The 17,156-nt window shown below is 31.4% G+C and overlaps 1 protein-coding gene across 1 annotated transcript in view; it reads left to right on the top strand.

The window, feature by feature from the left end:
• PCDH15 (protocadherin related 15) overlaps window positions 1–17,156 on the top strand; it is a 1,316,677-nt gene that overhangs the window by 1,254,720 nt on the left and 44,801 nt on the right. Inside the window, exon 31 of the mRNA XM_088791982.1 lies at window positions 10,369–10,584. Coding sequence (XP_088648108.1) covers window positions 10,369–10,584 — 216 coding nt within the window. The remainder of the gene's footprint in view (window positions 1–10,368; window positions 10,585–17,156) is intronic.

Below are 17,156 nucleotides of genomic sequence, written 5' to 3'. Positions count from 1 at the left end.
CCCCCCTCTCTGTATGAGTATAATTCAGGAGTAAACATCATTCGGGCAGCAGACAAGGAACATTTTAAGGTAGAAGAATCCATGTGTACAAATGATGATAATCATGAAAGAAAGTAGATTGTTCGGGGTGGGGGGGGAAACTAGCTAATGTGTTTAGGGAAATAGAAATAAAGTAAATATAGTTCAAGATTGGAATGGTAAACTGGGATCGCATTGAGAATAATGGATTTGTCTGAACATTCATCATCTGGCAAAAGGGAGCTAATGTTTTAAAGCCTTTGCTGGAGTAAAGGAATGAGGCATGAGAGTCTGAAGTTGAACAGTGTCAGCTGAGCTGGGAAATACTGTAGCAGTAGGAAGCAGAAGGCGTACTGATGGACTGGAAGCAGGGAACAAGGGGTAAGATAAAACAATTGAAAAGAATACTGAGATTTTTTTTTTTTTAACTCAGTTCAATCCATAGGTAGTGATGCCCTTCCTTACCAGGGAAAGGGAATACAAAATAAGGAACAAATATAGAAGCCAGAAAACCGATGAGAGGGTGGGAGCTGAGAAGACGGGAAAAAAAAAAAAAAAAGTTGGCTTGGATTGACTGAATGTAACGTAAGAACAGGGGAATTAAAAATAACTAGTATGTAATTTAATTTGCTTTGAATGTTGAAGGATTTAGGATTTAAAACTACAGAATTATTGCACAGTATAAATTTCTTAAACATTTTAATAATAAGTAAGCTTCTAGTAAAAACCTGTAACATTTTTTTATTAAAAATTAACATTGAAAACTAGCTTCCTCTTTAAATAGAGGTCTCAAATTGTACATGTTTTTCTATTGTTACTGTGTCTATTGAATAGAGCACAATTTACATATTTTTCACATGAATAAAAATTAGAACAAATAATTTCAAAGTTCATTTCAAAGCATCATTGAACAATATATGACTACTGATTATATTAGCAATAATGAGGAAAAGAACAATTAGTTTTTGAGTTAATTTTTATTTTCTAAAATATTTTACAAGGAAAGGAAAATAAACTTTAAGCAAATATCAGTTATTATATAATGCAAGTCTTTCTTACTTTGAACTCTCATGCTTTCTGTAATACAGAATATTCCAGTGTATAAATTTTAAAAATAATAAAATAAGTATTTTGCTTTCTTCGTTTAGTTTCTTTCCTTAATTTTCAAATAGATATCTGGAACTACTCTTTAAATTAAGAGTAAACTTAATTCTTTTTTTTTTTTTAATTTGGCGAATTCTAACTGTAATAAAATAATAAACCCCTGTAAAGGTCTTTGCTATTCAATTATGTTGCATGTCTCTACATGCCATTATTAAATTATTGTTTTTACATAAAGTTGTATTTTGCTGATTAGAGTATTTCTTAATTATATCAGAATTTTACTTAACTATGCAAATACTAAAGGGCATATTGAAATTAGAAATTATTAATATTGTAATGTGATACCTTTTTTGATATTCTTGTGAAAAAAATCAAACACTAAACTTTATTATTTAAACTGTTTCTTTCCTCTCTTTTTTGTTTCTGTTTTTGCAAAAGTCTTGAATAGCCTTACAGATAGTTCAACCTATCCGACATTTTCCTTATTTATATTTTATCATATATTGGATATATTCTCTTTAAGGGTTTTAAAATGAAAGTCTCTTTCTGTTTCCTAAAAACGCAAGAGTCAACTTAAAGTAGTTTAAGTTCTTTTTGCCTTTTGCAAGCACAGCTTGGCCTACTGACATTAGTTAGTGAAAATATTAGATTTGACTTTTTTTACCCCAACATTCTAGAATACTTTCACTATATATTAAAGAAAAGTGAGCCTTCAGTGCTGTTAAATGTAAAAATGGGGTTTAATTGAGAAGCTCAAGTTAAAGTTAGCTTATTGGACTTTAATGGGCTTTGGAAGTTCTTAGGACATCATTAATTATTTCACTAATATTTCTGCATCCATAGTATTCATTTATGCAACAGAGGGGAACAGCTATTTAGACTGCTGGAAAATTAATGGTCTCACCTACTCCCCTGTATGATGCAGGCAATTATTTGGTGATTTTCTCTTAATGTTGGGCACCTGTGTGCATTAAAATTTCCACATGAGGTCTTAGAAAAGTGCAAGTGATTTCCTGTGTCTTAGCTTTCATTAAAAATATGTAACTACAGCAAGTATAATTATAATATTCATTTCTGAGTCTTGTTCTTTTAAAACAACCCTAGACATACTTTCCTGATTTTGCCGAGAGAAATTCACAAAAGTCAGTGAATCAAATCTTCCACAGTCAGCTCTTCCAGATAATAATAACTGTCCAGAACCCAGTATAAGTTTTTGATTATAAAGAAGCTGATGGAATAAGTAAAATGACATTGATTCTTTCATAAATTTGATTAGTTAAGAGTCTGCATTATGCATCAGTGTTAATTTTTAGGCTTAATTTAACCAAGTTTGTTAGATGTTCCTTTATTACTATCTAAAAAGTGATAGAATGGATTTGTAAATTTTGTTAATTTTTTCTTTTTATGGAATATCTCTACGAATTTTCTCTTACTTTTAAGCAAAATGTGCAGGTTATATTCATAATAATTTATTTTTAAAAAATACCACATGCTTGTTAACTAATGACATTTTGGGATTATAGTTTCCTTTCAAACTCATTCTTCTTGGCCACACAGAATGCATCAGGCCTAACTTCTAATAATTTTTTTTTTTTTAAATATTACATCCTCCCCTACTCCCCTCACCTACACACACCCCCCGAAACACACACACACACACACACACACACACACACACACACACGAACACACACGACCAGTAAGGTAAAATTCTACCTTGGAGTAAGTTAGTTATAAATTAAAATATAAACACATGTTGACTTACATTTTCAATCACTTTCCTACTTTTAGGGATGATATTTTATACAGTACAATGCATTCTATTCAGTGTGATTAACCTTGTTTTTTCCCAAGATTGAATTACATTTGTTGTAATTACAGATATAATAGATTTTACACCCTATTATTTCATTTTGGTTTTCCTTTGTCCTTTTCTTTCTATATTTATTTTTCTGTTTCAAAATATTATTTTGGATGGATTTTCCTAACACCACGTGTCCCTAGTATAATTGAGGCATTGTACATTCTATTTTATTAAATAAGGGTTACCTTAGAAATTTTAACATAATATATACACTAAAAATGTCAATGTCCCCTCCATTCTGATCATTATTTAGATCCTTAGAACATTTAACTCCAGTTACTCCCTTTCCAATTTATATATTATTGTGGTTGGATATTTTATCTTTTTTTTAATCACACACAATCATAAGATTATTATGTTATATAGAGTTATTCACACATTTCATGCTTTCTTTGTTTTTCCATTTCTTCCTAAATCTTAGACCTTCCATCTGGAATCCTATTCCTTTCACTTCAAGTACAAAGTTTAGAACTTTCCATGAGTATCTTTTTTATGTCAAACTCTTTCAGTGATGATCTGAAAAAATGTTCATTTCACTCCTGTTTCTGAAAGACGTTTTCATTGGGTCCTGAATTCTAAATGCACAGTTATATTCTCTCTTCACTTGAAAATATAATTTCTCTAGCATCTGCCATTTAATGTTGCTGATAAGAAGTCAATCGTTAGTCTACTATTTCTAAGACTCCCCTTTTGGGCCGGGGAAAGGGAGTGTTCTGCAGTTTTTACATGGTGTGGGTTAGTTTATGTTTATTCTGTTTGTAGTTTATTGAAATTAAATCTGTGGATAGTTCTCTTTTATAGGTGTTGGAAAATTTTGTTCCACCCTATCTTTTCTTTCTTTGAAACTCTGATTAGATGTTTGCTAACTGTTCTCACTTTAAATTCTATCTTAAAGTTGCTTTTAGATTTTTTTTTTATCTTTGTCACACTGTGAAGCATTCTGGATCATTTATTTTGCCCTATCATACAGATGACTTTCTTTCATCAGTTCTGCCTAATTTGTTAACAACTTCATCTCTGAGTTTTTAGTATTAATTACATGTTTTTCACTTCTAGAACATACTTTTTATTTATGTTAAAATATTCTCATTTTTCATTCATATTTTTAAGAACTCATTTATTGAAATATATTGAACACACTTGCATTATACTCTTTGCTAATTCAAATAACTAAGGCCTTTGTGAGTATATTTTTGCTTTGTTTTTTAGCTCAACAGACTCTTTTTCATGATAGTTTGTTTCTTGTTCATTTTGAGAATTATTTTATTCTGACTTTTCATCTTTCTTGGAATTTAATTGTTAGAATTATTTGAGTCATAGGTCGGAGGTAGCTTTTTTGAAAAGGTTCTTGGTTCTGTGAGGAGTTTAGGCTATTATCAATCAGTAATCACTTTTCTCAAATGTTTGGTTTTGTTTTTTCTATTGTTTAGGTAGAGTTCAGGACCATTGGATTTACAAATTCAAAATATTATAGTTTCTCCTTGAATTGAACAAATTGGTGGTGTGTGAATGAAGGATATAAACTCTAATGAGGGATTGGATTTGGTAATGCATTGTCAAGGAATTTTTTTCTCTGCTGCTGCACTCAACATCAAAGGTTAAGACAGACAATTTTCTTTGCAGCTTTGTGGTGTTTGTCACAGTGGTGGCTGGAAAGGAGAAAGGAACTTCTTACTCATCCTCATAATGAGAATTTAGTGTTCTGGGGAGGGAAGCCCTGACTAGACCTGGGTCATGCCTCCTATTCTCTGAGCCACTCAAGACCTCATAAATAAAATTTTAAGTTCACCTAGATCAGGGGGAAAAAAAAAAATGCCTCTAAGTGAAAGCCACCATCACTCCTAACATTTTTGTATTTTTGCCTTCACTTAAAGGGATATTTATTATTTTCTATTTCCTTGACAAGTCTAGGAAGAATTCTTAAGACATTTTATCTAGCATTGAATGTTGTTTTCACTGGGATTTTAGTCCTGGTACTTAGTTTGGCATATTCAATGTAGTGGTTTTGGAGTGGGACCTACCCAACTGTACTATCAACTACCTGTGTGATTATGAGCAAATTACTAATCTCTCTGTGCCTCCATTTCTTCACCTATAAAATAATGAAATTGGCTCAATAAAAGTATGTCACACAGTACGTACGTATTTACATAGCACTTAGAAAACTGTAAGAGTTCAATATGTTGGCTTGCAACATCAGTGATAACATCATATAAGCAACAGAAATGGACTGTGATTTAAAGAGAACTGGACTAATAGTTGATCTGAGACTGAGCCAAAAACCTCAGTCATTGACTGTAACAGATGTGATGGCATGATAGCAGCAGAATTCCATCTGCAGTTACGGGATGATTGTGAAGTAAGAAATTGGAGGCAGTGATTATAGAAAAATATTCTGAGGAAGTTAAATGTAAAAATAGATATGGAAATTGTGGAGATAGTGTAAGAGAGTATAGAGTAAAAGAAAAGCTTAGTTTTGTTTTAATGAGAGAGAGATAGATATAGTCTGTAGAGGTGAAAGGTTCGAAGTACAGGGAGATAGAAATGATGAAGCATTAAATGCAGAAGAGCTGGGAAAGATTTAGATGAAGGCATAAATAAGTCCCTTCACTAGAAAGAAGAGTCATTTCGTTCCTCTGAGATTTGAAGAAAGACAGTAAGTGCAGATATAGTTATAGGCTGAGAAGTTAAGAGATTTCACACTGATATCCTCAATTTTTATGTGAATCACAGCTTCCTCACCACTAGAGGAGATTGAAAATATGTGATTTGAAGAAAAGAGTGAACTTTTAGAGTGCGATAAAGAATACAGAGCAGAAATTTTCCAAATAAAAGTAGGGTTGCACTCAGAGATCATGGGCTTACTGTACCATTAGAACATTAGTCTGCCTGATTATTTCATTTCTTTCATTACTCTTCAGTCACCCAGAAGTAGGTTGGTGGTTAAATTGATTCAAGAGGAAGAAGTTCTAGGTGTGGAAAGACAAAAAAAATGAGAACAATGTGACTGTCCGTGAAATCTCTGATGGGGAGGAAAGGAGCATAAGTCCTGAAGTAATGAGAGCAGATATGGTTTTTGTGGAACTAAAAATTCACTATGATCAAAGAAGACATCTTAACTGAATAAGAAAGTGATGGGAGGTTGTGGTCAGGAATGTATACACTGAAGCCATGTCTCCAGAGATGGATTGTTTCCTTAATAGCAGTTATCTCCATACACCGAAAGACTAGCGTGTACTTATGGAATTGCATTGATGCACTAAGGCATCAAAGACTGATACAAGTTTTTCATGACTAAGAATTTGAAGTGGTTTATTGGGTGTGTCATCTACCTAAACATTTAAATTCATGCAGAATTAAGTTGAAATAGAAGAGGTAGACCAACAGCTAGATACATACAGCCTCATTATAGTCAGCAACAGGGAAGGGTAAAATGTATGCTACATATAAATATATGGATTTCAGTTGAAGAAGAGTTTGTTCACAATTGATTAAAAAATGACCAGGAAACAATAAGGAGACCTGGAAAAGAAAGGGAAACAATACACAAATATATATACATATATACATATATATACACACATATATGTATATATATACACATATGTATATGCGTATATATGTGTCTGTGTATATATATATATATATATATACACAGACACATATATACGCATATACATATGTGTATATATATACATATATATATATATACAGACACATATATACGCATATACATATGTGTATATATATACATATATGTGTGTATATATATATATATATTGAGAGAGAGAGAGATCAAGTATATGCATCTTGAGCTGAATAAGAAAAAAATTAATTAATATATTATATTAAGAGTTACAATCTTATGATAATATGCCTGAAATAGTAAGAGTGTTAATTGATATTTGTGCTTAAATTTGCATATTAATGCTAAATGTCATGAAATAGGAAATTTTAATTGTTTTTAATATTATGATAAAAGTTCGATTATTATGTCATCATACTGTACTTGGCTATATAATATATTAAATAGTAACTTTGATCAATGTTCTTCTCATTTTCTAAAGACACCTAAAACTCTTGAATGATTGTTTTGACATCTGACATTTGAGTCCACATCTCCAAAACACAATACAAAAAACAAGCAAACAAGTCAAATTAAAATTATTAAAAGTAGGAAACATATCAATACAATACACCCTGTGCTGAAACTCTTTTTTCACATCTTGAACCATATTTAAAATTGTGTTCTTAATTTTGTTGTCAGTATTTTTTGTTACTTGATATGTTTTTTAAATGCATCATATCTTGTAATTGATTTCATAAAAAGAGCATCCGATTATGAACTGTGTATGATTTTAATGTATATACCCAACATCAGTCAACATCTATCTTATACATACGTTTTAGTCTTAAATCCATTGGTTGTTGAAAATTGAACAGACTCAACATTAAACTTGAAAACGCTTTAAATTGCTAACTATAGTACCTACTGGAATGTTTATCGATCATTGTTTGACTTACTAGTAACATTCCACTATACATACTTGAGAGAAAGCAGGGAAATTTGAAACAATGCTAATGATCCTGGCAACCATCCTCAATGAGTGTTTTCTGAAATGAGAACATTGATATTTCAAAGGGGATCAAGAAATAGAAATTTCAAAGAAATAGAAATTTAAATGGAGTCATTATTACTAACAACATACTGACAATAGAGTTTTACATTTTTCTAATAAAAGGTCCAGTAAACATAATTTTTTTTAAAATCCTGAATCTTATTTTTCACAATTTACTCCAAATGTACTATGAAAAATCATAAAAAATAACAGATATTCCTAAGTTATAACTATTAATTCTATACCCAAACTTATGCATTATATGATTTGTGTTTCAGGAAAGGTATGTTAAAAGAGCACCTCAATCTGTTAAGATAAAATATGGCTACTTCATGGTTATCATAATTTAATAAATAGCAATACTCTAAAGTGAAATTACTTGTTCATTGAAATTGTAAATTAATCAGTAAGAACTGTGTGAAAAAGCTTAATGTACCACGCAATAACAATGACTTTATTGTAACCACTCTCTTTTCTAAATGATTATGCTGTGTTACGGGGTCTATTTTAAAATATAAAGGTTTAGAATCTCACAACACAAATTGAATAAAAGAAGTCAGACAGAAAACAGAACATATATTATGATCTCACCCATATAGAGTTTGAATAGAGACATAACTAATCTATACTGTTAGCAATCAGGATTCTGATTTCCCTGGGGAGCTGGGTATGCCTATAATGACATGAAGGATATTCTGGTATGCTAGTCATGTTGTGTTTCTTTATGCAGGTACTGGCCTTATGGTTGTGCATATTTTGCAAAATTTTACGGAGCTGTATACTTAATATTTAAACATTTTTTGTTGCATATTTGTTTTACCTCAATAAAGTTGCATTAACAGTAAAAAGTTGATTTCAGGAGAAATGCCTATGTTAATCATAAGTTCAAAGACAATACTGAACCAAATCTTTGAGTTGGCATTTGTCTCAAATTTGTAAAAGAAACGTATGTATGTAAAAGAAATGTCTTTGACTACTTGATTCAAACTCTGATTTTACCTTTAGTTGAGACTGTGCTTTTTATATCTTATGCTATGCTTTGTTAAATGAATAAAAACTCTAGGGTTCAAAATTTAAAAAGAAAAACTTTGATAACTATTTTTTTCTTTGTTTCCCCCCCCTTTAATAATTTGACCTTATGTTGAAATCTAATGACAATTCCTCTAATGCCAAAATTGAGCTCTGCCATTATGTAAACCATACAGATCATCTAAAAGATAAGCTAGTAGTTAGACGTTTCCTGTTCTAAAGCTGAGAAGTTTAATTTCTTAGAAAAGTCAAGAATAGTTTATCTTAAATTGAAGTATCTGAGATTTTTAGGTTACTTTTTCTAACCATGTTAAGCACATATATGAAATTTGAAACTGGAAAGCCAGGCTCATGCTGCAGGTTAATACACATTTATATTATTTACTATTATTGTCATTATTATATCCCAACTTTACCACTTACTATAGCATTTAGCTATTTAAATTTAATTAAAATTAAACCAAATTAAATTTTTACTTTCTTAGTCATTATTAACTTCCTTTCAAGTGTTCAGTAGTCATATGTGACTATTGGCTACTATATTGGACAGAACATATTTAGAGCTTTTCCCTCACTGTGGAAAGTTCTGTTGGACAGCAATAATATCTATATCTACATAGATATAGATATATAATTATAATAATACATTCCTTTGACAATTTTTATTTTATTAAATAAGATTATTTTTGTAGAATTCTTAGCATTGTAATGGCAAATCACAAATGCTTACTATATTATATTTAATAATTATGCCATTGGTTAACTAAGAATAACCAATGAAAATAATAATAAAAACATTAAAATCGCATATCTAGTGTAATGAGTGAGATGTATATAGCCATCTACAAACTCATTAAGGTTCTTCTACAATCATTCCACTTACAAATATGTCACTATGAAAGAATTCTCATATTGGCATTCTGAAAAATTTCCCTGAAGTAGAAGCCATAAAGTCAGCCTAATATATTATGTTCACAGCTTTATTACACACACACACACACACACACACACACACACACACACACACACACACAAAAACTCTCTCACATACATGCTTACAACATATACTAAGCAACTATTTACCTTTTTAAAATTCTGAATGTTAAGAAATCTTAGCATGTAGATCATAAGTACCTACCCCCAGGAACAAATCTCGTTAATCAAATACAAGATAATGAAAAAGGAAGTTGGATTAGTATTCTAACCGTCCCTAATTATGATATAACTTTAATTAGAATTTCTTTATGCATCTCTGGGTTGCTGGTTAAAAGCTCTGAAATTTGATTTGTCTTATTGTCATTTGAGGTATTTTAATGCCTTATTTTATTTTTCCCCTTTAGGAAATAGGTTAGATAAACAAAAATACAATCACAGGCTATGCCTATACACAAGGCAATGGTTAGGTAAACAATCCCATCCTTAAATGTATTTGGATCACAGCCCAGAGATGAACCCATCTGACATGCCAATCAAAACACTTGACTCATGGATCGGGCTCTGTTAGTGTCTATGTCCTTTAATTCACAGTTCAGTAGTTATTATTCTAATGACAACCATTCAAATCTGTGGACACAAAGTCTATAAATCTAATAACAATACCCAGAAAAATAGACTTTTAGGAGGGCGTTCATGTATTGTTATTACACAAGGAACATCAGTCTTACAAACGTATGTAAGCCTTTTAATAAAGGTGTTTTTCCTGATCATTTATAACCTGTGTTTCTTCCCTCCTAGGCTACTGATAAAGATACTGGCAATTATAGTGCCATGGCATACAGACTCATAATACCACCAATTAAAGATGAAAAAGAAGGATTTGTGGTTGAAACATATACAGGGCTTATCAAAACTGCTATGCTCTTCCATAATATGAGGAGGTTCTACTTCAAGTTTCAAGTCATCGCAACTGACGACTACGGGAAGGGACTAAGTGGCAAAGCAGATGTACTTGTAAGTAGATAAAACTTCAGATAAGGGGTTACGTGAAATACTAGTCAGGAGTCAGTGTTTGCAATTCATATAACACTTAAGTTTATTTGAAGTAGGTTTTCTAAAACATAGATATGATTAATTTTCATCCAGGTGTTGATAGCTATAATTTAAGATATAAAAAATGTAGCTTTATGGCTGTTTATTTTTTTGACATTTGTGAAATAGCATCATACATTTTTATGTATGATTATGACAGCAATGTCATCAGCATTGGATTTGTATTTGGTCTGCAGACCTCATTTTTAATATAGAGTTGGATGGAGCTACTTAAAATTATAAAATGCTTTCCAACGTTGTGCTGTAGAAATTAAACACATTTTTTTTATTACTGTTTAAATTACTTATAGGCCTTGTAATTGAGGAAACAAAAGGAAATGTTTCAAAGCAAGTTTATGTTCCAGTGGATGTTTTTTCCTAGTTTTATCAAAATCCCCATTGATGACTTTGATGATCCTTGACTGTTATATTAGCTTCAGTCAATAATATCACTTTTCTGTTCTGACTTTCTCTTAGGCTGTACACAAGCTCAGTGGTAGGTTATTCCGAAGGGTGGTTTGACATTAACATTTATTCAAAATATTCAACATCAATGCATTTATCCTGTGGAATCTCTATCAATATTTAGTTTTTTCTCTGATGAATCTAGTAAAAATCATAAGATAATTATTATTAGAAATATCTGTCACTTAAAGACAGAATCAGATATAATTTTTTTTTTTTGTTCTTCATGTCTTATTAAATCTTCATTGTCCACAGTTTCCCTCGTTTACTTCTCTGGACAAGTTTAACTCATATATATATGCAGACATCGGTGATCAAATATTTTTCTTTTTAGATAATTGTGAAGACCAATCACCATGTTTGTGATGGGTTGAAGGACAAAATATTCTCATTTATAACAGTAGAGCTGCAGAGCATAGACAAAAGCCAATCTAAGCCAAGAAGCTTTTGACAGAAGATAATATGTTTGACATAGATGTTCAATCAAATTATTATCTGTACATGTAAATTAATGTTATTTATCTTCCTGTTATTTAGGATATGCACATTATGGTGCTTTAAGGCTGAATAATAAGCTAAGTATATTTAAAATATAAATAACATAAACAAAATATAACTATATAGAGCATATATGTAATATGGACATAAGCAATGTGAAGTTTATGGGATTTTTATTTGCACTCTAGAAACTATTATGTGGAAATTATAAAATATACCTTTAAAGTTGTTCAAAATATATATAGAAAAATTCAGTTCAAGGAAATCATAATGTTATATATTTTTAACACATGATATGTATGTACAAGGAAGCCTTTTCAGCAAAGTACTATTTATAAGACCTGAAATCCTTTAAATGAAGAAAAGGGAAACCTGGAGACAAATTAGACCTTTATACAGAGAGAACAACAATGTGCCACAACCAAAAAGGAAGAGAAATGATAGTAGGTATAAATAACTCATAGATATTTACTCAGTCTGGAAGATTAAGAGAAAGTGAGTAAGAGACACGCCTGAAGGTAGGAGTAATTGGTCCATATAAAAGCTGTAGGCCTTATTTAAAAGATTGGAACTTTTTTCTAAAAGCAACAGGAAACCATTGAAAACAATTTTAGTAGGAGTAAGTGAAGATAGGATTTTTAATTTAGATAAACCTTCTTACTTAATGTAAATCTGTCTCTCCCCTGAGGATACTACTACTGCTACCTTCTCAAATAGTGTCTTTTGTGTTTTTTTCTGTATTTGTTTGCTGGTTTTCATACTACCTACTAGCAAAGTTGGATTCTCTTTTCATACTACCTACCGTACTAGCAAAGTAGGATTTTCAGCACACCACACTGCTCTTGCTATACACTCCCTCCTTCCGAAGAATCCAACCTTGATTCTCACCTGACTCTGTCATTCCCTCACTGCCTCACAAAATTGCTATGATCTCCCAAACCTTCGGTCAATCCCCAACGTATCTCAATGAGTTTAGCTCTTGAGTTACTGTTAGGATCTCCAGTAATTCTCCTGTCCTAATTTTTGGAATGTCGTTGCATGCAGAGATGAATCTTCCATTATCCTCAGCTCACAATTTCCTTGAACACCTTCCCTCCAATGGCTTTATCCGCCACCTTATTACAGCCACTTAACAACCAGTTATTTTTGCCATTACCAATTACTACAACTCCTCTATAACCTTCATTTCAAACCTCCCACTTTTATACCACAATACTGAATGTGATCAGCTAACTCCAGTACTTTTTTGCCCTAAACAGGACCTTCAATCCATTTAGCCTGCTATATTTTGCCCTTCCTCTTCCCCTCATGTTTTCTCTTTCCTGCTTGCCAGCTTTGTGGTACATTATCAATCAGTATAAGCGTTTGATCACATAAAAATCCAACTTCCTTCCCTTTTCGATCTGTATCATACTCACTTGGCAAAACCATAACTCTAGTTAATTACAACTTTCTCCTTTCTCCCATGATGAATATGTCTGCAAAAACATACAAAAGTGTATAATTAGTCTTACTTTAAATTAATGATAAAGTCCTCCACGTGACCTCTTATGTTGTCCAGTGACCACACCATATTTCCTAGGCCATTCTAGAAGAACTCATCTCTCACAATCTTCAATATCTTCTCATCCTCACTATTGCCTAATTAATTGGCATCAAATTTCACTGAAAGATAAATTTAAAGCATTTAGAAGGATACTTCTACAACTCCCATCAGTAAATCCACCTACCTTCCAGGATTTACACCAATACTCTTTGCCTTATTTCCTGTTCTTTTAGATGGATTTTCTATGCATTTATCTGAAGCCATTACCTCCACCTGTGCAACAGATCCATTCCCACTCACCAGCTCTAAGATATTGTTTGAGCAGATCTCCCATTTCTTATATACATTGTCAGTAACAATCTCCCTCTTTTATTTGATTATTTCCATAACCATCTTTTTTTGTCTTTATATCTTCAAAAAAATATTTTAAGAAACTGCTTCCAAATACCACTCAATTTGTTTCTCTTTCCAGAAATATTCATTGTTAGAATTGACTCTCATTTCTAAGCATCTAATCACTCTTAAAAACCTCTCTAATTATAACTTCACTCTCAACACTCATTTAAAACTGCTTATGTCAACATCATCAATTGCTACTTGTTACTAAATGCACTGGTAGTTTCAGCCTTCATCTTATTTGAACCATCGGCATTACTTGACTGATTGTTACCTTTATAGGTTTTCAGGCCACCATTCTCTCTCGTTTACCTCTTACCTCACTGTCCGTTCCTTCTCAGTCCCCTTTGCTGGTTCATTTTCTTCTCCTGACCTTGTCGTATTATTGTTTCTTAGGGCTCAGACATTAATTCTCAGATTAATTCTAAAAGATTTAAATATTGATAGATGATAGAAGAAACCAAAGATTCAGGGATGTAGGATTTGTTTGAAAAAATAAAAATAAACTGTAATAGCCTATTCTCCATTTGACTATTCAAAATTGTGTACATTCTACATAAATCATATGTTAACACTTTAAAAGTTAGATTTTAAATTTTAAAACTGTTAGCAGTTAAGTCTGAATCTACTACTTTTGGAGTTAAATACAATATGACTTTCATTATTTTATCAGATTAGAAATATATTGATTTTATATTGCAAAAATACAAAAGTATGTTTTCAAAAGTTATTAAGAACAGAAAATAGTTTTGAGAAATTGTAAGCTCGATATGTATATATTCGAGAGGATCTTAAATTGTTTTGTTGTTGATTCAGTCAGAATTTAGCCACTAAGCTCATTAAGAAACTAAAAAATTCCAATAAGTAAGTAATTTATCTTTCTGAGAACTTACTGACTGTCCTTAAGAAGCAAATGATAGGGTTACTTATATCTGGTAGGACAAATTTTGCTTCTAAATAGAGTCCCTAGGACATTAATTGATTGAATTCCAAAAGTTTACCTATAAATAAGCTTCCAAAACTCAGAACATATTTATACAAGAGGAAATTCTACTACTCCCTGAGCCTACTTATAACTAACATTCCAGTTTTCCATTGCTCTACAATTAGTAAGACTCTAACAGCCATGTATAATAGATCCCATGTAAAATAATAGATCTATGACAAACACTATGACAAATGAGTGTTTATCATGGTAGACTGTGTAAAAATAAAATTCAACCTTTCAGTGGTTTAAAAAACACATTTGATTTTTCTTTCATATGACACAGCAATGAGAGTTTACAAGGTTGGGTGATGTTCTTGACAGCTTTTTTGCAAATGGAGATTCAGGGACTCAATTTCTTCCCAACTTGTGTTTTTTGTCCTTCTCTTTGACTTCTTCATTAAGATAGACATTGGGAATGAAAGGCGAGGTTAACACATGGAACAGATTTAAGCATATTTATTTCTTCCTCTGCACTAAATTTACATTGGTCAGAACTCAATCACATGGTTCCATCAAACTACAAAGGAGATTTAGGAATCTACTGTTTTTGAGATAACATTCCGTGGTTACCGTTTGTTCCACCCTGTTTACTTCTGACCAGAATTTTTATTTTTATTTTATTTATTTATTTTTATGTTCCTTGATCTAGTATTGAAAGAAAGGGGGGGGAAATAAGGAAAAAAAGAGAGGGACAGAAGGAAGGGACAGAAGGAAGGGACAGAAGGAAGGAAGGGAGACAGAAAACAGTCTTACAGTCTTACAATTATCACATACATATTTCTAGAGATTTGTGCCATGTATTTATACTACTAAAAACATAAATACATGAACAAACAAACAAACAAAACAAAAAATGCTTCTGTGTAACTTCAATCTTTTTTTTTTTTTTTTTTTTTTTTAATGAGGACCAATAAGAAAAGACAGTTACACAAAAACTGGGATAATCCTTTTTCGGATGAAGTTATATGTTTCTTGTGAAGATAAGATCAAGATTCATCTATATGTAAAAGGAAAATTTAAACATTTGGTCCCAGACACCTATAATGAGTTAGGGATACACGGTTGTAATAGGCATTGTTAACTATTTGCTCATAGGTGGTAGTGGAACAGATGTCTGCCTTAATATAGACGGCAAAGCATAAATTATGAGGTTTACACGATGATTTGAAAGATTTCTAATTAGTTGTAAATATTTTACATAATATTTTTAATTCCTTCTTCTCTTGAAAAATGGAAGATCCAGCAAATCTGCACCTGTTTACCATATTCACCCATGGTAATATTCACTAGAGAAGAGTTAATAGTTGACCTCTTCAGATGTGTCATAGGCTCACTTCCACTTATCCCTATCATTTCATACTTTTGGCTGCTTCACTCATTTCGGTTACCTGCTTGGTTCATGATAATATTGAATTTGTGACTCCTGATAGGACATCTATGAGCAACTATATGAAGACAACTTAGGGGTGGCTGGTTAGCTCAGTTGGTTAGAGTGTGGTGCTAATAACACCAAGGTGGCTGGTTTGATCCCCGTATGGGGCCACTGTGAGCTGCACTCTCCTTAAAAAAAAAAAAGGAAGACAGCTTGGAGCCTGTATAAAATATACATACACATACATATATATATGTATATGTATATATATATGTATGTGTATGTATATGCACATGTATATGTATATTAGGTTGGTGCAAAATTAACTGCTGTTTAAAGGGTTAAAAAATAACTGCAAAAACCGCAATTACTTTTGCACCAACCTAATACTTATAAATGTGAAATCGTCAACTAAGATAAATGATATTCAGATATATGGTACTAAATATACTTAATCCAGAATATTCAATTCATGGTCCTGGTGTATATGCATTTATACAATTTTAATAGTGTGTAATATACATACAGGACAATACATGCTTTGACTTTACATCTTTTATACCTGTGTTGGATAATAGTAAAGAGCACATGCTCTGGAGTAAGACAGCCTATGCTAACCTGGTCAAAGTTATTCAATATCTTTTTTTTCTTTTTTTCAGTTTTCCTATTTAAAATTGGAATCATACCCATAACTACCTGATATGGTAGTTGTTAGAAGTAAATGAGTCAAAGCCTTTAGAGAATTGAAGGGGAAAAAGTAAAAAAAAAATACATTGTAAGCAGGGAATAAATGCTTTAATTTTTTTTTCGTTTTTCTAAGTAAGAACAGAAAGAACTCTGTAAATGTTAAATGAATAGGACAAATTCATGCACAGCCGTTAAAATTCATTATAGCCCCATAGGTAAGTTTGCATATATATATATATATATATATATATATATATATATATGTATATGTATATGTATATGTATATGTATATGTATATGTATATGTATATGTATATGTATATGTATATGTATATGTGTATGTATGTATATGTATATATATACATATATACATATATATATATATATATATATCTTTACCTACACAAGTATAAAATTGGATAAAGCAGACATAAAGACTATACATTATGATTTCATAGAGTGAATTATTCTAGTCATATCCCATATTCTTAGTTACAATGAATAACTGATCTCTTAATATTTATAAAACCTAAAGCCTGTGT

This window comes from Rhinolophus sinicus, chromosome 15 (assembly GCF_057876585.1).
Source record: "Rhinolophus sinicus isolate RSI-liver-muscle chromosome 15, RSI-T2T, whole genome shotgun sequence".
NCBI classification, from domain to species: Eukaryota; Metazoa; Chordata; class Mammalia; order Chiroptera; family Rhinolophidae; genus Rhinolophus; species Rhinolophus sinicus.
This window is presented reverse-complemented; position numbering and strand designations above follow the sequence as displayed.